Source organism: Bos indicus x Bos taurus, chromosome 23 (assembly GCF_003369695.1).
Source record: "Bos indicus x Bos taurus breed Angus x Brahman F1 hybrid chromosome 23, Bos_hybrid_MaternalHap_v2.0, whole genome shotgun sequence".
Taxonomy (NCBI): Eukaryota; Metazoa; Chordata; class Mammalia; order Artiodactyla; family Bovidae; genus Bos; species Bos indicus x Bos taurus.
The window spans coordinates 29168557-29189586 of NC_040098.1; the positions used below are offsets into that span (position 1 = coordinate 29168557).

General features: G+C 51.0%; 3 protein-coding genes across 6 annotated transcripts; 2 read left to right on the top strand and 1 right to left on the bottom strand.

The window, feature by feature from the left end:
- The first annotated feature begins 1885 nt into the window (after positions 1-1885).
- On the top strand, positions 1886-3175 carry IER3 (immediate early response 3). The gene is made up of 2 exons (XM_027525441.1): positions 1886-2144; positions 2245-3175. Exons 1-2 carry the CDS (start codon positions 1935-1937, stop codon positions 2503-2505), a joined length of 471 nt encoding a protein of 156 aa, XP_027381242.1. The 5' UTR covers positions 1886-1934; the 3' UTR covers positions 2506-3175.
- Positions 3176-3482: 307 nt separating this feature from the next.
- On the top strand, positions 3483-13566 carry FLOT1 (flotillin 1). 4 transcript variants are annotated; one of them, XM_027525436.1, is made up of 13 exons: positions 3483-3802; positions 3957-4164; positions 4477-4552; positions 4640-4730; positions 4951-5094; positions 5232-5351; positions 5444-5539; positions 5751-5903; positions 11004-11185; positions 11342-11387; positions 11484-11621; positions 11878-12042; positions 13216-13566. In XM_027525436.1, the coding sequence occupies exons 2-13, from the start codon at positions 4122-4124 to the stop codon at positions 13243-13245; spliced, it is 1284 nt and encodes a 427-aa protein (XP_027381237.1). In that variant the 5' UTR covers positions 3483-3802; positions 3957-4121; the 3' UTR covers positions 13246-13566. The 4 variants fall into 4 exon arrangements, with proteins under 4 accessions (XP_027381237.1, XP_027381238.1, XP_027381239.1 ...); XM_027525437.1 differs by having other exon boundaries at positions 3487-3608; XM_027525438.1 differs by having other exon boundaries at positions 3634-3802; positions 3905-4164.
- Positions 13567-14329: 763 nt separating this feature from the next.
- On the bottom strand, positions 14330-18776 carry TUBB (tubulin beta class I). Its single transcript, XM_027525435.1, has 4 exons — positions 18542-18776; positions 17055-17163; positions 16687-16797; positions 14330-16405 (listed from the first exon to the last, which is right to left on the bottom strand). Exons 1-4 carry the CDS (start codon positions 18596-18598, stop codon positions 15348-15350), a joined length of 1335 nt encoding a protein of 444 aa, XP_027381236.1. The 5' UTR covers positions 18599-18776; the 3' UTR covers positions 14330-15347.
- Between the last annotated feature and the right edge of the window lie 2254 nt (positions 18777-21030).

A 21030-nucleotide genomic window follows, 5' to 3' on the forward strand; every position in this document is an offset into this window, starting at 1 on the left:
CCCCACAGGGTCCTGCTGGGTTTCACCACCACTGCTTGACGGGAAGCTTATCCTGAGATTGTTTTTTTTATGATTCCCCAAACACATCCTGTACTTTTCCAGCTCAAGGCCTTTGCTGATTCCATTCTCTTTCTCAGTCATCTTCCACATCTGACTTTGTGGTATCCCACCCACTGTTCAAGGTTATCTCAAATGCCATTCTTCCCTGTTGCCTTGTCTGATTGATTAGACACACAGGAACAGTTGCTCTGTTGGGTTCCCCTTAGACTTAGTCTTCCATTTTCTTAGAATCTGATGTGCTTGCTTTATCTGGCTTAGCTCACTCACCAACCCACATGCTGGAACCTACCCCAGTACTCAATAGTACCTTTTAACAGGGTGTCTGGCCCTGTTGGGGCTTCCCAGGTGGCACTAGTGGTAAAGAACCTGCCTGTCAATGCAGGAGATATAAGAGATACAGATTCAATCCCTGGGTTGGGAAGATCCCCTGCAGGGGGAAATAGCAACCCACTTCAGTATTCTTGCCTGGAGAATCCCATGGACAGAGGAGCCTGGCAGGCTGCAGTCCATAGAGTTGCAGAGTTGGACATGACTGAAGCAACTTAGCGCACACACACACACACTGGCCCTGTTGAATGCTCAAAAGATGTTAAATTCTGTGTCCAGAGCAGCTGTCTCTAAGGCAGTTATGAAAATGTGTCCATTCTCTCTTGTGTTATTATCATCACTACAACATTTGCATAATGTCTCACAGTTTAAATGTTCTTCATGTAAACTGAAACCCAGGTGGCCGCTCACTTCTTGCCTTTGTGTTTTGTGGTCCTCTGCTCCAGTCATGCACGCACATTTCTGCACATCGTGGGGTTGCCCCTGTGCAGTCGCTGCACTTTCGTTCTGTGCATGTGTGTATGTAATATGCATGTTGAAGGGGGACAGAATATGCCACCCCAAAATGTGCTCCTCTGGCATGTGAATTATTTGGAGCAATCAAGATCCAGCAGAATCAAGAGAAGCCTTGCACCTCTCATTTCACAGCCTAAATAACTGAAGTAGGGGGCCTGGTCCAGCGATGACATTGACCGGAAAAACTTACCTGCTTGGCAGGACAAACATCTCATTAACAATCACCTGCTCTTCCCATCTTCCTGTGAATTACCCACCTCCCCTTCAAGCCCCAGGCCTCTTTCCCATTCCTTAGCTAAAGATGGCATATAAACTTCAATTGCCTGACTGCCTTTGAGTCTCAAGTTTTCTTGGGCTCCTGTTAAGTATGCAATTAAATTTGTTTTCTCCTGTTAATCTGTCCTAGGTCAATTTAATTATTGAACCAGCCAAAGAAACTGGAAGAAAAGGAGAAATTTTTCCACCTCTACAACGTGGTGTGTGTGTGCGTGTGCGAGCTAAAGCAGACAGACTTGTGTCTGTGTGTGCTACTGTGTTCATTTCTCTTGGGCTTCTTGAGTGTTTCTTAATGACTTCCTTCCTAGGCTGCTGTTTTCTCAGTCCCTACAAACGTGTAAATATGCACTGTAACTGTGGTTCCTAGACTCTGCTGGATCAGGATTGTAGCAAGAGGGCCAGACTTCCTTATGTAAGCCTTTCTGCACGTCCCCAGAGATGGGGATTTGTGGCTGAACCGTCTCAAACTGTCTGTGGGCCCCTCTCCAGCTGCCACATGTCCTGACATGTGCCCGCAGTCTGGGATTTCACCCGCCTCCACTCACAACTCACAACACACACTTGAGGAGTGCCTACGGTTGGCACTAGCCAAGTCCCCGCCCCCTCTCTATGCTTAATCTTCGGAATTTCCAGCCGACCGTCCAACCGCTCCCACCCCAGGGTGGAGTTGAGAAGGGCCCGCCCAGTTCTCGGGGTACATAACTAGCTCTGCGGGACTGCGGGGCCACTCGTCCTTCGGCTCAGCGCAGCGCACAATGTGTCACTCTCGCAGCTCCCTCCCCACCATGACCGTCCTGCGGGCTCCGACCCCGGTTTCCTCCGCCAGCCCGGGACCCCGACGGGGCTCCGGTCCCGAGATCTTCACCTTCGACCCTCTCCCGGAGCCCGCGGTGGCCCCCGCTGCGCGCCCTAGCGCCACCCGCGGGCATCGAAAGCGCAGCCGTAGGGTCCTCTACCCACGAGTGGTGAGTGTCGCCGAAGTGGACAATCCCGGGGGAAGAGGAGGGTGAACTACTGGACGCCGGGGCCCCTATCTGACCTGTTCTTTTTATCACCTCCCCTCAGGTCCGGCGTCAGCTGCCAGTCGAGGAACCGAACCCTGCCAAAAGGCTGCTCTTTGTCCTGCTGACCATCATCTTTTGCCAGATCCTAATGGCTGAAGACAGTGCGTCTGCACCCCTGGCCCCGGAGGACATCTCCAGCGCGCCGTCCCCCGCGCCCACCGCTGCAACCCCGGTCTTCGAGCCCCTTAATCTGACCTCGGAGCCCTCGGACTACGCTTTGGATCTCAGCACTTTTCTCCAGCAACACCCGGCCGCCTTCTAACCGGGACTCCCCACATCCCCTAAAAGAACCTGAAAAACCAAGAAACACTGGGTGTACCTGGTGCGCGAGAGCGTATCCCAAACTGGGACTCGCGAGGCAACTCGCACACAGAACACTACGGCTGAGACGCCAGTCCGAGCCTGGGAGAGACAGGCACCGGCACGCCGGGGCTAGGCCGGGTGGGGAATGAGTGCGTCGTTAACTTATTTCTCATTGCTCCTAATAATATTTATGTGTATTTATGTGTGTCCCCCTAGGTGATGGAGGGGTGTATGTAATATTTATTTTAACTTATGCAGGAGTGCGAGATGTGCACCTTGCTGCAAATGCAGGTCTCTGGGTATTTATTGGGCTCTTTGGGGTTGGTGGAGGCAAGCACCCAGAACTAAGCGAGGCCGGGAAAAGGGATGGAGGAAACCCGGGTCGAGAAGGCGCCCAGGCTGGGAGTCAAGGATGGTGGTGGGTCGCAGTGACACTCTCAGTCCTCCAGCATCTCAACTCGCGAGTCTGTGAAGATTCGGGGAACCGTTGAGAATAAGGTCCCTGGCCTACACTCTCCTTGAAGTTGCCTCCAAGGGGGTGGCTGCGGGGTCGGTGGGCTGTCAGGAGGCTGCTCTGGGGTCGCCCCGTATGTTCTATGAACACAAATAAACTTGATTTACTGTCAGCAGTCATGTGAGTGTCTCTTTACAAGTGGCGGTCCCCCATTCTCCTCAAAGCGCCAGGAGGAGGAGGAGCCGCGGCCAAGTCCCCAGCCGGTGCTCCTCCCCGGGCCCCTGAGTCCCTCCTCCCGGAGCCACGGAACTCAGCATCTTGTGACCGTGTGATGCTGTCAGTCTTTGCCCAATCTGCGGTTTTTCTCAGTTAGTTGACAAGGGGCAAATCCGACATGAGTCAATCTCCCTCTCCCCGGGTGCGGGACTCAGGGAAGTCACGTCGCGCGGGGCGGGGCGTGGGGCGGCCTGGGCGGGACTTCCGGCCCCGGAAGGGCGGCTAAGTGGGGCCTCCTCCCCCTTTCCGGGGCCGCTTCTGCAGCTCTCGAGGGCTGCGGATCTGAGCTGGGCCTGCCGGGAAAGGGGCGGGTCGGACGCCGGAGGCCGGGGGTAGGGTGGAGGGGGTGGTCCTCCGCGGGGGGCGGGGTCGCGTCTGCAGCAGCAGTAGGGTGCGGCTGGGTTGGGGGCGCGGGCCCAGCTCCCAGGGAGACCCTACACGGGTGGCACCTGCTAGACTCCCAGGTCCCCTACGTAGCCCCGCCCTCCCCGGGACCCCAGCCGGGCCGCCGCCCGAGTCCGGGAAGGTAGGTGGGGGAGGGGAGATGGAGTGGGTTGCAGAGGAACAGGGAGGGTAACGCAAGGGTCTGGGGACCTCTCCGGGTCCAGAGAGCTTCATATCACTGAAGGTGGGGCGCGGTGAGCGGCTGAGAATCGCTGGCTGTCTGCGAAATTTCACAGAAAAAGCCTTAGCGGATCCGGGGTTGCGGAAGATCCTGGGCCTCGGCGTCTGCAGGCTGGGCGTGACTGACTGGAAAGGGAAAGAGTTCGCTCCTGTGGACTGCGCGGCGCCCCTTCGCATCCGCAAAGGCTTTCTCTCCCCCTCCTCCAGCTCCAGCCTGAGCCATGTTTTTCACCTGTGGCCCAAATGAGGCCATGGTGGTCTCCGGTAAGTATTGTTTTCTGCTCAGCCAGTGAGCCCCCCCCCCGCCCCCCCCCACTGCAGAGGTCTCTTCCCTGTCTCCCTACCAGTTCCCCAGAGCCAGGCCTTCTGTCCACCCCGCCCACGATGGCTGCATGCCACCCACTTGTGATTATTCCTTGCGTAGCCTTCCAAGGCCTGGACTGCCCCTGGCCCCTGTCAGCTTCCAGCTTTCCTCGTGGAGGTTGCTTCGCGCTCCCTTCCCAAGTTCTGTCTCCCCACGTTACAGTTCTACCGCGGCCACGGGCCACCACAGCTCACTGCCCCCTCCCCTTGCAGGTTTCTGCCGGAGCCCCCCAGTCATGGTGGCTGGAGGCCGTGTCTTTGTCCTGCCTTGCATCCAGCAAATCCAGAGGTAGGTAGCAAGAAAACTGGGGAAAGGGAACTCCCGTTTTCTCCCTTTCTTCCTTTTCACGCTGTCCATCCCTTCTCTTTCCCTTAGGATCTCACTCAACACACTGACCCTCAATGTCAAGAGTGAAAAGGTTTACACTCGCCATGGGGTCCCCATCTCAGTCACTGGCATTGCCCAGGTGAGGCTTTCAGAGCCTTTCCCCCAAAGCCCACTCCCCCACCCAGCATCTTCTGTGTCCCCACACATTAAGAATCTTCTCACATTGGCTTTCCCTATCTCTGCCTGTGGAGAAATTTCTCTGCGAGTCTCCACTTCTCCAGGGATCCCCAAGGCACCTGCCTGTACTCTGGTTTCAGGAGGTCTTCCCCACACCCTCCCCAACTCTGTTCTGGCTACAGGTAAAGATCCAGGGCCAGAACAAGGAGATGCTGGCCGCCGCCTGCCAGATGTTCCTGGGGAAGACGGAGGCAGAGATCGCCCACATCGCGCTGGAGACACTGGAGGGCCACCAGAGGGCTATCATGGCCCACATGACTGTGGAGGTGGGCCTGAGGGCAGGGAGGGATCGGGAAGGGATGCCAGAGTGCAAGGGGCCTAAGAACCCAACTCGTCTGAGGAAGATGGTGGCCAGAGGATCTGAGCATGTCCCTTCCTTCTTCTTTCCATCCTGTTATCCCAGGAAATCTATAAGGACAGGCAGAAATTCTCAGAGCAGGTTTTCAAAGTGGCCTCCTCAGACCTGGTCAACATGGGCATCAGCGTGGTCAGCTATACCCTGAAGGACATTCACGACGATCAGGTAAACCTCAGCAGTTGGTCCTCCCTACTTCCCTGCTCCCATCTGGTAAACCTTCCCTTCTGAGGATTGTGACATCTGCATCTCTCCCACAGGACTATTTGCACTCCTTGGGGAAGGCTCGAACAGCTCAGGTCCAAAAAGATGCTCGGATTGGGGAAGCAGAGGCCAAAAGAGATGCCGGGATCCGGGTGAGAGAGCTGGGGGTTGCTTGGTTTCCGAGGGCTTTTTGTGTACCTGATGGGAGAGGGGGTGGCATGAGGCCAGTGAAGCAGGGTTGGCAGAGGATGTAGATGAGGCCGGGCCCAGGGCGAAGATGGAGGAGCTCGGCGGAGAGCAGGCTCTCTCCCTTGGGCCTTCTTCTGCCTTCTCTGATGTCCTACCCAATCTCTGCATGAACAGGAGGCCAAAGCCAAGCAGGAAAAGGTGTCTGCTCAGTACCTGAGTGAGATTGAGATGGCCAAGGCACAGAGGGACTACGAGCTGAAGAAGGCCGCATACGACATCGAAGTCAACACGCGCCGAGCACAGGCTGACCTGGCCTACCAACTTCAGGTCAGAGTCCCCATGCTGGCCCTGTGGCCAGGCTGGATTTCACTCCCTCCCTGTTCTTCTCAGGCCACCACTCTCTCTCATATCCTGACTTTGATCCCCTTATTTTGACTCTCGGTTTCTGACCCAACTCCTCCATATGAGGAAGATTTAAAAGACCTAAATGTTTCAGCTGAAAAGCAAAGAAAAGGCCTAGAAAGGGGGTGTAGATAGGGCTGATCAGGGGCTTGGGGCGGGTTGTGTCCTGGGCAAGGGCACCTGGATGAAGGGTGAACCAGAGCTCAGATCGGCCTGTGCTCCACTCCCCAAGCTGTGCGTGAATGGGTCTGCATCTCCCCAGAGGAACGGGTGCCTTTTTCTCATTTGCACGACAGTCCTCCAAGGCTCCCAGCAGCCCTGGTGATCACAGAGGGTGTGAGGAAGAGAAACATGGACTTGGACTCTGAATCCCACAAAGTGACCTGTGGGGGCCTTGATAATGCAGCAAAGTGTAGTTGATACTCATCATTTGCAGATCTTGTATTTGAGAATTTGCCTCAATGCTAAAATATTCTAAAGAGCTAATGCTAAATGAGCACTGGTTTAAATGCTAAAAGAGTAATGGTTTCCCTAGTGCTCTTTGTCTTGATGACCATTTGCAGACATGCACAGAGTGGAGAAAAATTTGAGTTGCCTGATAACGTGCCTCTCAGTTGAACAAGATGTTTTTTCCTTGTTTTAGCTCCTACTGTAAACAATGTCATTTTCGCAGTATGTTCACTGCTACATATTTTGCACTTCTGTGCTCTGTGTTGGTGATTTCACAGTTCAAAATGCCCCCAAGTGTGGTGCTGAGTGCCGTCTAGAGTTCCTAAGTCCAAGAAGACTTGATGTGCTTGATGGAGAATATACATGTGTTAGATAAGCTGCTTTCGGGCATGAGTTATAGTGCTGTTGGATGTGAGTTCATTGCTAATGAATCAACAAATACATTACATATGGTGTCTTTACGCAGAAATGCATAAAACAAAGATACATAGGACTTTCCTGACAATCCAGTGGTTAAAACTCTGTGCTTCCAGTGCAGGGGTCGATCCCTGGTTGGGGAACTAAGATCCCACAATAAGTATTGGTTAATTCAGTGTTCATGGCTACTTTGTGAAAACCGGAACTACCATGAATAATGAGAATCAACTGTACTTTGAGACCTTTACCCAATATTATGAAATTCATTTTTGCCAAGAGTTGGTGTAGGCTGAAAGCATTAAGTGTAACACATCTTTAGTTATGATATTAAATCCCTGAGTGGCTTGATAGGTGCCTGAGTGTGGCATAGTACTCACTGCTCAAAGTGTGGTCTGCCTCCCAGCAACAGCATATCCCTGGGGAGCTTGTTATAAATACAAAATCCGAGGCTCCAGCCCAACAGACCAAATCAGAATCTATATTTTAACAAAATCTCTAGGTGATTCATGTACACATTGAAGTTTGAGAAGTATTGATTTAGTGAAAACCACCAGCTTGGGTGGGACTTTATCTTCTCAACATGGCTTTCCTTGTCTGCTAATCAAAGGATAGCCTGGTTTGGGTTCTGTTCAACTTTTATTAGTCCCTCGTTTTGTGTCAGATTTTGTGCTAGGTGCTGGAAAAATAAGGATTTATTCAACAGAGATCTATTAAATGCCTACTATATGCCAGGCATTGTTTTGGAGGTGAGTATATAAGTATGAATGAGATAGAATAAAATTCCTGCCCTCATGGAGCTTTACATTATAATATATGAGACAACTAATAAGCAAATAAATAATCTTCATTGGCTCTAATTAAGTTGTTTAACTGCTATGAAGGAAATAAATTGGTGGTATTCTATTGGAGGGGGTACTCTGTTAGGTTGGGGATGATCAGAGAAACCTTCTGTGAGAAAATGATATATAAGATAACCCTGAAGATGAGAAAGAGCCAGCAATGTAAAGGGTTGTGAGCTAAGAACGTTCTAGTCCAGTGCTGTTCAAATAGAATTTATATATATGGCAAGTGACTAGGCAGGGGACTAGCACATGCAAAGATCTTGATGTAAAAAAGAGGGGTTGTGTCCCAGGAACACAAAGGAGGTTTCTGATCCAGCATGACTGGTGTGCTGTGAGTGAGGAGAGGCAGAGGGAAGCAGATCTCCTAGGATTTGGGGAGCCAGTATTCTTGCCTGGAGAGTCACCGTGGACAAAGGAGCCTGGTGGGTTACAGTCCGTGGGGTTGCAAAGAGTAGGACATGACTGAGCAACTAAGCACACAACAACAGATGGAAACTTAGAAGAAGATTCAAAGCACGATGGGAAACTATTGGAGAACTTCAGGAAGGGAAGTACTCTGGTCTAGTTTACATTTTTACAAAGATTAGTCCAGCTGCTGCATCGAGAATTGATTGTCAAAAGAAAACAGAGGAAGCAAGAAGATGAATTAGGTTTGTCAAAGCTGTGAATGGCATAAATGCAGCTAATTGCACTCCCTCTTAAAATCTCATTAAATTCACATAGAGTAATTGGGAGAGAAAAAAAAAAGGTGGAGCGAATAGGAACAGAAGGAACAGAAACCATGGCATCACTGTGGGAGCTGGAAAGTCGGGGCAACTGACGACTCAAGAAGTGTCCGAGACAGCTGAGCACAAAGCTGCAGGGGGGAAAACAATGAAATGACCTGAGGCACAGAAGTTGTCAGCGCCAGGGGCCTCTGGAGCTGGGATAAGTTGGTTGAAATAAGGAGAAACAGGTGAAAAGTGACTTCTCAGAGCTGTCTGCCTCTGAGTGATGCTCCCTCTCCCAGTAACAGGCATGAAGAGACTGCCTATTGAATGCTGAATACCGACCGCTTCCCCAGCCCCTTATTCCACATGGCTCCCAGAACCCGCATATTCCAAAGAAGAGATCAAAAGATTGCTCTGGGGAACATGACCAACCCGATATGAAAGACTTGAAGGTCCTGAATCAGAGGTTCCTCAGCAGATGAACTACCCGGGTCACCCTAGAGTGAAGCTCAAAGCCTCCGAGCCTCACCCACATACCCAGAGCTTCCCTTCAGTGTTTCTGACCTTCCTCCCTGTGAGCAGACAAGCACAGACTCCCTGACATATGAAGGATCCTGCAACAAGGACAGGCCAAAACCACAAGCAGAGCAAAGCAGTTTGAAGGATATGTGCTATGCAGAGAGAAGAAAGCTTAAAAAGTAATATCCTCAGTAAGATAAAAGAATAATTCATATCCAGCAAATCAGGACACAGAAAACAAAGAGCTTTTAGAAATTAATAAGGTGGCAGAAATGGAAAAAAAAAAAAAAAACAATGGAAGAGAAATTCTAACAAATTTGTCGGAAAATAGAACAAAACAGATGGAAAAATTAGGAAAGAATATTAAGAGGCCAGACCAGGAGATGCAACAGAACAAAATGGAAGGAAATCATCAGTGAAAAAAATCAGACATGTTTATCTGACTTTCTAGATTGAATGATCCACCAAGTACCTAACATAGTGGATGAAAAACATCTGCCTTGAAGCACATCACTGTGAAATTTCAGAACACCAAGGATGAAAGAACTAAAAGCTTCCAGAGAGAATGAAGAGATGTCAAGCAGCAGAATGACTTCAGATTTCTCAAGAAGCTAGAGGACCATGGAGCAATGCCTTCAAAATTCTGGTGGAAAATTAATAACAGCATAGTAAACTGAACTCAGGGGGCTTCCCTGGTGGCTCAGGCGGTAAAGACTCTACCTGCAATGCAGGAGACCCTGGTTTGATTCTTGTGTTGTGAAGATCCCCTGGAGAAGGGAATGGCAGCCCACTCCAGTATTCTTGCTCGGAGAATCTCATGGACAGAGGAGCCTGGTGGACTACCAGTCCGTGGGGTTGCAAAGAGTCAGGCGCGACTTAGCGACTAACACTTTGACTTTCACAACCTGTACTCAACTTAATCATCATTCAAATAAAAGAACGAAATCAAAAACCCATAGAAGCAAGATCTCAAAAAACATATCCCATGTACTCTTTCTGAGGGAATGGCTGGAGGCTGGGTCTAAAGAAGAGAAAGAAGGGGGTGGAAGTGGGGGCTCTAACACAGGAGCACCATGATGCTGCACCCTGAGGTCAAGCGTTAACTAGTCCAGTTTGGAACAGGTTTGAAATTTTAGGGTCAAAGAGGACATGGTACCACGTCTAGAAGCCCCTTTCCTCTGGAATGAACACATGGGCCCTTTAAAGGCAGGGGCTCCATCTCTCATGTGGATATATCACAGGCAAGATGGTGCATGGCTAAGCCAGAGCAATGAGGCAAGAAGTATGTTCTTCCTCCAGACCTCTGCTCACCGACATGTTGGCAAGAGCCTTCTGACCCCTGTACTCTCCAAGGAACAAGAAAATGAAATCTGCCTAAGTAAGAGGAAGTAATCTGTGATGTGTACATAGCCTTGTAGTTGCTTACAGTAGCCCTGGAAGGATACACAACAAGCTGGTCACAGTGGTTGTTTGAGAGGAAGGCAACCAACCAGGTGGCTTGAGAAATAGGTGGGAAGAGATCTTGCTTTACTTTTTTTCTTTTGAATTTGGACGACCTACAAAAGATAAACACACGCACCGTCCCCCTACTCCCCAAAAGCTGGCGAGAGGCTATTCAGAAGCCAGTTGCCAGTTGCCACTAAGATAACCGCTACACTGATGGAGAGAAATGGCTGGACTTGGAGGTGAGGGATGGTCACCATGCGTGCAGTGCCCTCCAGGCGCTCATACTCTACAGGAAGACTTGGTGGAGAAATAGGGTGATGGGGAGCTCAGTGGAGAGATGCTTCACCTGGCCTGAGGGCAAACGGGCTGGGTTGCAGCCCTATCCAGCCCTGAAGCTAGCTAAGACTGCCTGGGGAACAGCCCTAACCATGGATATTGGCCCTGTTGGGGGAGGACCAGACCCCTCCCCAGGCCATACCTCAGATCTGTCCCAGAAATGGACCGCACTGGGCAGGCTGAGCCCACGGAGACCAGCTGCACGTGGTGTGCTCTATGTTAATATCCTGCCCTGGAGCCTTGGCCCTCCCTGCTTCCCAGGCGCTTGCTCCGCAACTCTGACTCTGAGCATCCCTCCTACGCAGGTGGCCAAGACGAAACAGCAGATCGAGGAGCAGCGGGTGCAGGTGCAGGTGGTGGAGCGGGCCCAGCAGGTGGCAGTGCAGGAGCAGGAGATCGCCCGCCGGGAGAAGGAGCTGGAGGCCCGCGTGCGCAAGCCGGCGGAAGCCGAGCGCTACAAGCTGGAGCGCCTGGCGGAGGCAGAGAAGTAAACACCCCTCCCTGCCCCCCTCAGGGTTCTTTCACCACCTGGGCGCCCCCAGACAAAAAGCTGAGGCCTTTTCTACCTGTCCTCCTCCTGCCGAATCTTTCTCCCAGAGCAAGGGCTATTCTTCAACTACCCCCTCCACTCCCCTTTGCCCAGGTCCCAGCTGATCATGCAGGCGGAGGCAGAAGCCGAGGCTGTGCGGGTGAGTTAGCCAACTGATGGAGGGAGTGGGGTGCTGCTGGTGCTGGGGTCTCTCATCCTTACCTACCGTATCTCACGTGTCTTGTACCCTCCTCAGATGCGTGGAGAAGCCGAGGCCTTTGCTATAGGGGCCCGAGCCAGGGCCGAGGCTGAGCAGATGGCCAAGAAGGCAGAAGCATTCCAGCTGTACCAGGAGGCTGCTCAGCTGGACATGCTGCTGGAGAAGCTGCCCCAGGTCTGGGGTAGGGATGGGGGTGGGGGCGGTGGAGGGCATATGGACAAGAGCAGTGGAGGGACAGGAGGGAACGAGGGGCCAGGGGAGAACCAGGCTAGGGGCCATGAATTAGGGGCGGGAATTACCAGCCAGTGACCAGAACAAGGAAGGGTGATGCTCACAAAAGCGAAGAACACAGGTCTTAAAAACCCAGAGTAAGGAGTCTTAGGATGGGTGTGGTAAGACCCTGGTGCTGAGTGGACATCTTACCTACCAGGTGGCAGAGGAGATCAGTGGTCCCTTGACCTCAGCCAATAAGATCACACTGGTGTCCAGTGGAAGTGGGGCCATGGGAGCAGCCAAAGTGACCGGGGAAGTGCTGGACATCCTGAGCCGCCTGCCAGAGAGTGTTGAGAGACTCACAGGCGTCAGCATCTCCCAGGTGAGGGTTTCTAGGGTGGGGCTGGGAGCCGAATTGCCAGGTTCCTGTGGCACATGACACAGCGGGCCCAGCGTGGGGCTAGCACCCAGGAGGCCTGGGGCTGCTGACATTTAGTCATTGCTTTCCATGTGCCAGACAGAGTGCTAAGCTCCTGCACAAATGGTTTAAAAAACTTTTTAAAACTTCCTTTGGGGTGTGTAGGGTTTTACAAAGTGACTGAACTTTCAGTTTAGCCCATGTCGTTCATACATGGTGAAGCTGGGCTTCAAACCCAGGCCTGCTGTCTCTAGAGCCTCTGCTCTTCTTGGTCACACACACACGTGTGTGTGTGTATCTGTGTGTGGCTGTGGCTGTGTATGTGTGGCTGTGTGTGTGTGTAGCTCAGTTGTGTCCAACTCGATCCAACCCTATGAACTGTATGTAGCCCACCAGGCTTCTCTGTCCATGGAATTCTTCAGGCAAGAATACTGGAGTTGCCATGCCCTTCTCCAGGGTATCTTCTTGACCCAGGGATCGAACCTGGATCTCCTGCATTGCAGGCAGACTATCTTCTGAGTCACTAGGGAACTAACCCACTAGCAGAAGGAACTGGTGACAGCCTGTTGACGTTGAATTCCAAGGTGTATCACTGCTTTCCTTGGTGCCCGTTTAGTCACCTGTTGGTTATGGTAGAGATCAGGGAGTGGGATCTGGAGCCAGACTGTTGTGTGAATCCTGGCTGAAGTGCATGCCAGCTGACCTTAGACAAGTTCATCTTCTCTGCACTTGTTTCCTCACCTTAAAGCCAGGTCAAAAAGTAACCACCCTGTTGAATTGTTAAGGGGATTAAATGGGTAAATACCTGGAGTGTTTAGTGCCTAGCACATAGTACTATATGAAGAGTGTGTTAAATAAATGCCTATGTAAATAAAAGCACTGAGCTGAATCAGTGACCTTTGAGCTGGGTTCCTTGGAGTCTCCCTGAGGGCCTGTACAGAGATCTGGCCCCCTTCACCCCTTTCTTCACTCATGCAAGAATCTGAATGACTGCCTGGCAAAGGCAGTGAGATAGGGTACTAGGAAAAACTAGAATACTTCTGTAAGAATGTCTTCCCTGCAGCCCATTCGTCCAGATGGGAGCCTGGGAGAACAGGTACCTGGTTCACACAGTCACCACTGTTGTTTTTTTGCCAGGTGAACCACAAGCCTCTGCGAACAGCCTGAACCCTGGACCTTCGTGATGCCCCATCTCATAACTCAAGTTGCCTGAATGGTCCCGTTATTGCACGCACTTCAGCTGGCTCCGTGAGCACATCACCTCTCCTTGCCAAATAGCCTGTGCCTTGCCTTGGAAGGGAATTGTTCCCTTTCCCAATCCCATACTGCCAAGACTGCCAATCCCCTAGGGCTCCCATGCCTTCTGATGACCTACCCCCAACTTATTTAAACTAAGCCTGTTGTCCAGAATTCTTCCCTGACCAAATCTTAAGGGATGGTCTGCAGGTCTCAACTTTGTCAAATAAATCAGTAAGTACTGATACTTAATTCGGTGTAACTAATTCAAAATGAACGCTAGAGTGTAGCTTTCTCTCTTGCATTCAATGTGCTTTTTACAGTGGGAGCGAAGCAGTAATTACTTGTACTGTTAAGAGTTGTAGAATACCCCCACTCTACCCTGAAATTCATTATAGTCAGAAGAGCATCCTTAAGTAGCAGCAGTATCAGTAATTATGTTAGTCCCTAGAATTACTGATAATAAAGGGATATTTGAGACTTAACACTGTGCTCTTTGTAGCAGGAGTTATTAGGTGGAACACTAGTGTCAGTTTAGAATGGGACTATGATATGACACCACCCCTCCCCAGGTGATTTTTGCCTTAGGCTGAGAAAACCCATATATCCATAACTGAAAGGAACCCAGGAGGTACTGTGTGTTCCAAGTGGTAAACAGTGTCTGTGCATCTCCCAAGATTCTTCTGGAGCACTGTTAAAAACAGACTGCTGGGGTCCAACCCACTTTTGGTTCAGTACATCTGGGCAGGTGGGAGAATCTCTATTTCTCCAAGTTCAAGGGGATGCTTATCTGGCAACCACTTATATGACATTCACCTCATTTCTCCTTTCTATCCCTAGATCTCCTCACATCTGAGCATCTATCCCAGTTACTAAGACAGGGTACCAGGGATTAAGGTGTAAGGATATTCTCACCTGTTTATAGAGAGCAGAGTATATTGTACAACTGACCTGGAGCCCCATGCCTCCTTCACCAGCGATCTTTCCCTGAATGAGCACACGTGCTGCGAGATTCTTTTCAGTTCCCATTTATTTTTGGCTCTTGGGGCAATGTCATCTTTTCAATATGAAAAAAAGCAAGTTCAACACAATAGAAATCTGAAGTGTAGAATAGGACAAAAATCAAGAAGTGGGGAAGCAGTAGCAGGAGAGATGAGATGTTTGCCAAAAGATGGAAGGTGTTCTGTCCCCTGTCTGGGGAATGACGTTTAGGTGGCAGCACATACCTTTCCATATAAGTACAGAAGGGGTTGATACGTATCATTTTTTTTTGATAAGATGGGGTGGGGAGGGGCTTTCTGGAGACTTAAGAGACCAAGGCTATCTCTTGCTTCTCTTGACCCCCTTTCTCAAACAGGAGAAAGGAGGGAATTCAACGTTATTATGAAGGAGATAAAGTGGAAGAGGAAGGGATTCCCACTTGATAGGGTGGGGGCCAGAAACTTGCAAAGGTAATAGCTTAGGACAGAACTTGGAAGGAGACTGAAAATGAAGATAATACTGTCAACACCTCTGCACAAGCTGAGAGGAGCGGGGAGATACCTGGCACCTAGGACTTCAGTACCCTGGATGCCCCTCTCCAAACCCAACCCTTTCTGGTAGGGACTTCTACTCGCTCAGTTTCCTTCCCCTGGGCCAGCACATCGGCCTAGGATGGCAGTCACCAATCCAGGTGTTCAGCACAGTTCTAAATGAGATTTGAGGAACCCCAGCCTCTTGGAGAGCTATCTCGAAAACAGAGAGGGAAATGTTAACTGGACAGATGGGAGGAGTGGGCACCAGAAAGAAAATTGACAGGGTTACCCAGAATGCAGAAAATCTAGGCTCCCCAAAAGTGGAAAGAGAGAAGAGACATTCAACAAACAACAAATATTTATTGAGCGCCTATTATGTGCCAGGCACTGTTCTAGAATCCCCCCCAAAAAAGAAAAACAAGATAGATGCAGAAAATGCAAATTCTGAGGGAGAGGAAAGGGGTCGTTGAGGAAGAAGGCTGAGGGGATTAAGAAGCCTAAGGTGATAGGGACTTGGCCTTAGGCCTCCTCTTCGGCCTCCTCACCGAAATCCTCTTCCTCTTCTGCGGTGGCATCCTGGTACTGCTGGTACTCGGAGACGAGGTCGTTCATGTTGCTCTCAGCCTCGGTGAACTCCATCTCGTCCATGCCCTCACCTGTGTACCAGTGGAGGAAGGCCTTCCGGCGGAACATGGCCGTGAACTGCTCCGAGATGCGCTTGAACAGCTCCTGGATGGCTGTGCTGTTGCCAATGAAGGTGACTGCCATCTTCAGACCACGGGGTGGGATGTCGCAAACAGCTGTCTTGACGTTGTTGGGGATCCATTCCACGAAGTAGCTGCTGTTCTTATTCTGCACGTTGAGCATCTGCTCATCTACCTCCTTCATGGACATCCGCCCACGGAACACAGCAGCCACGGTGAGGTACCGGCCATGGCGGGGGTCACAGGCAGCCATCATGTTCTTGGCATCGAAGACCTGCTGGGTGAGCTCAGGGACAGTGAGGGCCCGATACTGCTGGCTGCCACGGCTGGTAAGAGGGGCAAAGCCAGGCATGAAGAAGTGGAGGCGTGGGAAGGGCACCATGTTGACGGCCAGCTTGCGGAGGTCAGCATTGAGCTGGCCAGGAAAGCGGAGGCAAGTGGTGACTCCACTCATGGTGGCCGAGACGAGGTGGTTCAGGTCTCCATAGGTTGGTGTGGTCAGCTTGAGGGTGCGGAAACATATGTCGTAAAGGGCCTCGTTGTCAATGCAGTAGGTTTCATCAGTGTTCTCCACCAGCTGATGGACAGAGAGGGTGGCGTTGTAGGGCTCAACCACAGTGTCGGAAACTTTGGGTGAGGGCACCACGCTGAAGGTGTTCATGATGCGGTCAGGATACTCTTCACGGATCTTGCTGATGAGCAAGGTGCCCATTCCGGAGCCAGTGCCCCCACCCAGCGAGTGGGTCAGCTGGAAGCCCTGCAGGCAGTCACAGCTCTCGGCCTCCTTCCGAACCACATCCAGGACCGAGTCAACCAGCTCGGCTCCCTCTGTATAGTGGCCCTTGGCCCAGTTGTTGCCTGCCCCGGACTGACCTGCGATGAGGTTATAAGGCAAGCTTGTTCAGTCAAGTGTGAAAGATACACAGCCCCATTTCTACCTTTCAACTTTTGGATTACAGCCAGTGGATTTATCTTCCTTCTTAACTCCCCGATGATATATCTGCCCCTGTATAATTTACTATCTAAATTACTACCTCCACTCTTCATTAGATTTAAAAACACAAGGCTGTATAAACTCCAGTACAATCATTTCTAACTCTTGCTGCACCCAAATAACTCGAATAGCAGTATCTATTGATATCTCCCTAACTCACCAAAAACAAAGTTGTCTGGTCTGAAGATCTGACCAAAAGGACCTGAGCGAACAGAGTCCATGGTTCCGGGTTCTAGATCCACCAAGATAGCACGAGGGACATATTTGCCACCTAGAAGAAATAAAGTAAAAGAATGAAAACTGGAAGACATAAAGGTAAATAAATTGGGGCCAAGAGAGAGCCGGGGACCCAAATGTGTGATTTCAGACACTGCCACCAGGTGGCAGCAGAGCCACTGGGAAAGCGAGAAAGGTCTCCAATGAGTGTAGATGGATTCATTCTAAGGGGGTAAAGGGTGTCCGGGGGAGGCAGAGACCCCAGAGAAGTGGGAGTGATGGGACCCCTGCTTCCCGAGCTCTTGCCCTCACCTGTGGCTTCATTGTAGTACACGGAGATGCGGTCCAGTTGTAGGTCGCTGTCCCCATGATAGGTGCCGGTGGGGTCGATGCCATGTTCATCACTGATCACCTCCCAGAACTGCCAGGGAAGAGCAAAGTCTTCAACATCTCAGGGTCCAGCCAATTATGCTCCCCTACTGCCATTTTAGCTCCAGATTCGCCTGTGGCGGGCCCTCCCCAAAGATCTAGCATTTCTTCTGCCTGCCTGCCTGCCACACCCTTCCACTAGCCACATGCACCTTCGGAAAAACGGCAGCTTTCACTGCCTGGGACGTGAGATGCTGTGTGGCTTAAAGGGCCCGGCGATCGCAGGCACAGGGCTGGGTAGATGGAGGCAGTCACCCTGGTCACAAAGAGACGGGGGGCAGAGAAAAGGAGCCACTGCAGCAGGAGCCCACCCCGCCCTGCACGTGACCGCGGCGCACGCACGCGCCAGGCGGCCGACAAAGGGAGGTGCCGCGCAAGGGCGGGGCCGAAGGGCGAATTCCGCGCGCCAGGGGCGGGGCTTGGCGCGGGCTCGCGCGCCCCCCGCCGGCCGGCCTGGCCGCATTGTCCCAGCGCGCCAGGGGCGCCCGGGTCCCGCCCTTCTGCTACAACGTAGCAGCCGCACTTCCTCCCTGCCCCTCCCCCGCTACACTGTAACCGCGCGCAAAAAGAAAAAAAAAAACACCCCTCCCCCTTGGCCTCGACATTTCATTTCTTTGCTAGCTTTTAACCCCCTTGCTTTAAATGAGGTTTTTTTTCCCTTTGTCCTATTCTCTAGTTCTGAGGAACCCTTTCAAAGAATGGACTCTTTCCCCCTCGCCCTTTCTCCCTATCTGTCCACGCCCTCAAGAGTCTGTTAAGGGGAAATAAAAGGAACAAATTAGTCCAGCACATTATTAGCCTTCCATGCACGAATAACTGCGGGACCGCCCCTTGGGGATCGCGGGCGCCCGGGGATTCCTGATCATTTGTAAAGGATATCGCCCAGCCCACCTGGCTCATCGCGCCCCCACATTTGGATCTGACCTCTCGGCAGCTGCCCGCCATCCTCGCCCCTTCCCCCTCTGGCTTAGCCCCACGAAGCCCCGCCAAGGGGGATGCACATGGGGAAAACCTCATCTAGCTTTTGTCTCGGGCCGTTTCCGCATCTCCCTCGCTTCCCGGTCCTCGGACCGTTAGGAGATCCCCTTTCTAAGTAAAATTTTACAGAAACTCGGTTTTCCCGCCCCCTAACCCTGAAGGGTGCTTTTTACAGCTTCCCCAAAATGAACCTGCCAAGAAAAAGAATTCCTCATTTTTCAAAAGCAAATCCTAAGGTTCAAAGGTGCATTTATATAGAAAAGTTTTGAGGGGCAAATCTTGACTAAGAATGGAAGATGCAAACGTTCTACAACCATCCGTCATAATATACCTGTTTTTTTTTTTTTTTCCCTTAAAAATAAATACAGTCAAAAGAGGTTAAAAATCCTTACCTTGGCACCGATCTGATTGCCACACTGACCGGCCTGGATGTGCACGATTTCCCTCATTGTTAAAATTTATTCTAATCTTTTTGCTCGCCTCAAAGTGTATACGGGGCAAAAAAATATTATGGAATTAGTTTTTCTCTGCTGCTAGTCGCAGGGTGGAAAGATGGAACGGGACCCGGAGGCTGAAGCAGCGAGGTCCGAACGCGGCGGCAGGAAGGTTCTGAGAGGGAGAAAGGAGAGGGGAGGGCGCGGGAGGAAAGGCGGGCAGGGCGGGGCGCGCGTGCGCGGGGGCCGGGAGGCGGGAGAACTCGCCGCGCGCCGCGGTGGAGAGACAAAGCCTCACTAGGCTGGCCCTGATTAGTCCGTGCCGGTCCTGTATCACACGTCCATTGGTCCCTGCTGGACGAGCGCAGTCCTGCCTGGGAGTTGTAGTTCTCTATTGTTGTCCACGCTGCAAAATGAAAGGACGAATGGGTGGGTACTGGGTCTGGGGGTTTTGGTTTGGGTGTTTTGACTGAAAAACGGCCTGGCGCTAAGGTTCCTTCCTCTATGCCAGACTCTTCTGGTATCAAAAGAGAGTAGTTTTCGAGGGTACAGGAATTGGGAACCCTGGTGTGCCAGGCTTTGGAAGGTGGAGTGGGGGCACGCCCTGAAAGCTCCCCGCTGCGGTAGCTCTTGGGAAGACAGGACTGCTTAGCTCAGCGAAAACGGGGAGAAATGCGGCACCCTGATCTGCTCTCTAACAGCTGGTCCCTGGTGACCCAACTGGCATGAACTCCAGTAAGCTGCGGCTCCCCCAGATACTTCGGGAAGGAGGAGGGCATTGCCTTCCTGCTATTTCCTTGGGAGCTTTCTAATGATAATATTTAGAAAGAAACAAAATTGCATCAAGGACTTTTCAGTATAAAAACTAATTGTCTGGAAGGTATGTTCAAGAATAGAGAAGCAGATATGCCGGAAGTCTCCGTCCATGTGGGGATCTGCGCCTTACAGCCGCATTTAACACACTGTTAAGAGGCGAACTGTGGGGTGAGATACCTGATAGGCACTTTGATGAAGTCAGTGTTTTTTCAATTCGCTGATTTCACTGAGAGGTGGTTGACTATTGCAACCTTTCAAGAACCTCGGGATTAAAATAAAAGGGGTAGGGAGGGGGATGGGAAAAAAATTGGATGAGCTCAAATCTGAGTGGCATGTTTCTTCGCAGGGATTAATTCAACTTGAGAGATATTAAATGTCTACCAAACCAGGAGCTAGGAATACAAAAATGATTAAGGATTAGCTCACTGTTCTCCAGGATCTTGCAATTTGGTGAGAAGTGTATAAACAAACACTAGAGTGTGGTAAGCACCATGATAAAGGACATGGGATATCAGGCTCCCTGAGTGTGTGCTCAGTCATGTACGACTCTTTGCGACCCCATGGACTGCAGCCTGCCTGGCTTCTCTGTCCGTGGGAGTTTCCAGTCAAGAATACTGGAGCTGGTTGCCATTTCCTTCTACACGGAATCTTTCCGGCCCAGAGATCGAACCCGTGTCTCCTGCATCTCCTGAATTGGCAAGAGGGCTGTTTACTTAAGAGGCACTTGGTTAGATGATAGCAAGGTGTCAATTCACACTGGCTTCAACACACATTTCTCGTCTTCTAAATAAAAGAACATAAATTTCTCTAAGACTCGTCTACCCAGTAAAGGACTTGCCTGGTGGCTCAGACCGGTAAAGCATCTGTCTACAATGCGGGAGACCCGGGTTCAATCCCTGGGTTTGGAAGATCCCCTGGAGAAGGAAATGGCAATACACTCCAGTACTATTGCCTGGAAAATCCCATGGACAAAGGAGCCTGATAGTCTACAGTCCATCGGGTTGCAAAGAGTCGGACAAGACTGTGCGACTTCACTTGCACCCAGTTAAAACGTTCATGTTTGAAGGCACAATCACAGTGAAAGTAGTTATGTATTTTGTGGTAGTGAAGAGAGTTCAGAATTCACGATTAAACTGTTTCAATTTGTCTCTAACAATAGCCGTAGGAGCCTAGGCAAGCTAACTCCGCAGAACTCTTATTTCTGGTCAGAATGAAGTGAGAATACGAATGCAAAAGGTCCTCCTAAATTATTCCTGTGAAATTGTCTTGTCTTAGTATGAAATTTAGCAAAATAAAAATTATCATTCTGTAGCCCTTCAAAGACCTCGGTCAGCCTTTAATATGGTTAACAAAAGAGTTCTCTCCGTTTGCCTAGATATCTTTACTCTAGGAAAATGACCTCAAAGTGTCCATCAGGAATGGATTCTCAGGGAGGAAATGACATGACTTCTAGATGAGTTAAATCAAAAGGAAATGAACTTCCATTGTAGTGAGTCCTCAAGCGCCACGCCTACGGGCTATTCTCCAAACTGAAGTCTTCAAGCCACGACTGCAGCCCGCAACCCTTATATTTCTCATGAGTCAGCGGACACCATTTCTGGGAGGACCGAGAAGGCGCTCTGGCCGCACTA

Excerpts from the sequence above, each read along its gene's own strand:
- TUBB (XM_027525435.1), bottom strand. The coding sequence starts at position 18,598 with ATGAGGGAAATCGTGCACATCCAGGCCGGTCAGTGTGGCAATCAGATC. Across the intron at positions 17,164-18,541 it reads GCAATCAGATCGGTGCCAAG|TTCTGGGAGGTGATCAGTGA; the intron begins GTAAGGATTTTT and ends CTTCCCTGGCAG. Across the intron at positions 16,798-17,054 it reads GTACTACAATGAAGCCACAG|GTGGCAAATATGTCCCTCGT; the intron begins GTGAGGGCAAGA and ends TATTTCTTCTAG.
- FLOT1 (XM_027525436.1), top strand. The coding sequence starts at position 4,122 with ATGTTTTTCACCTGTGGCCCAAATGAGGCCATGGTGGTCTCCG. Across the intron at positions 5,904-11,003 it reads ACCTGGCCTACCAACTTCAG|GTGGCCAAGACGAAACAGCA; the intron begins GTCAGAGTCCCC and ends CCTCCTACGCAG. Across the intron at positions 12,043-13,215 it reads CAGGCGTCAGCATCTCCCAG|GTGAACCACAAGCCTCTGCG; the intron begins GTGAGGGTTTCT and ends TTTTTTTGCCAG.
- IER3 (XM_027525441.1), top strand. The coding sequence starts at position 1,935 with ATGTGTCACTCTCGCAGCTCCCTCCCCACCATGACCGTCCTGCGGGCT. Across the intron at positions 2,145-2,244 it reads GGGTCCTCTACCCACGAGTG|GTCCGGCGTCAGCTGCCAGT; the intron begins GTGAGTGTCGCC and ends ACCTCCCCTCAG.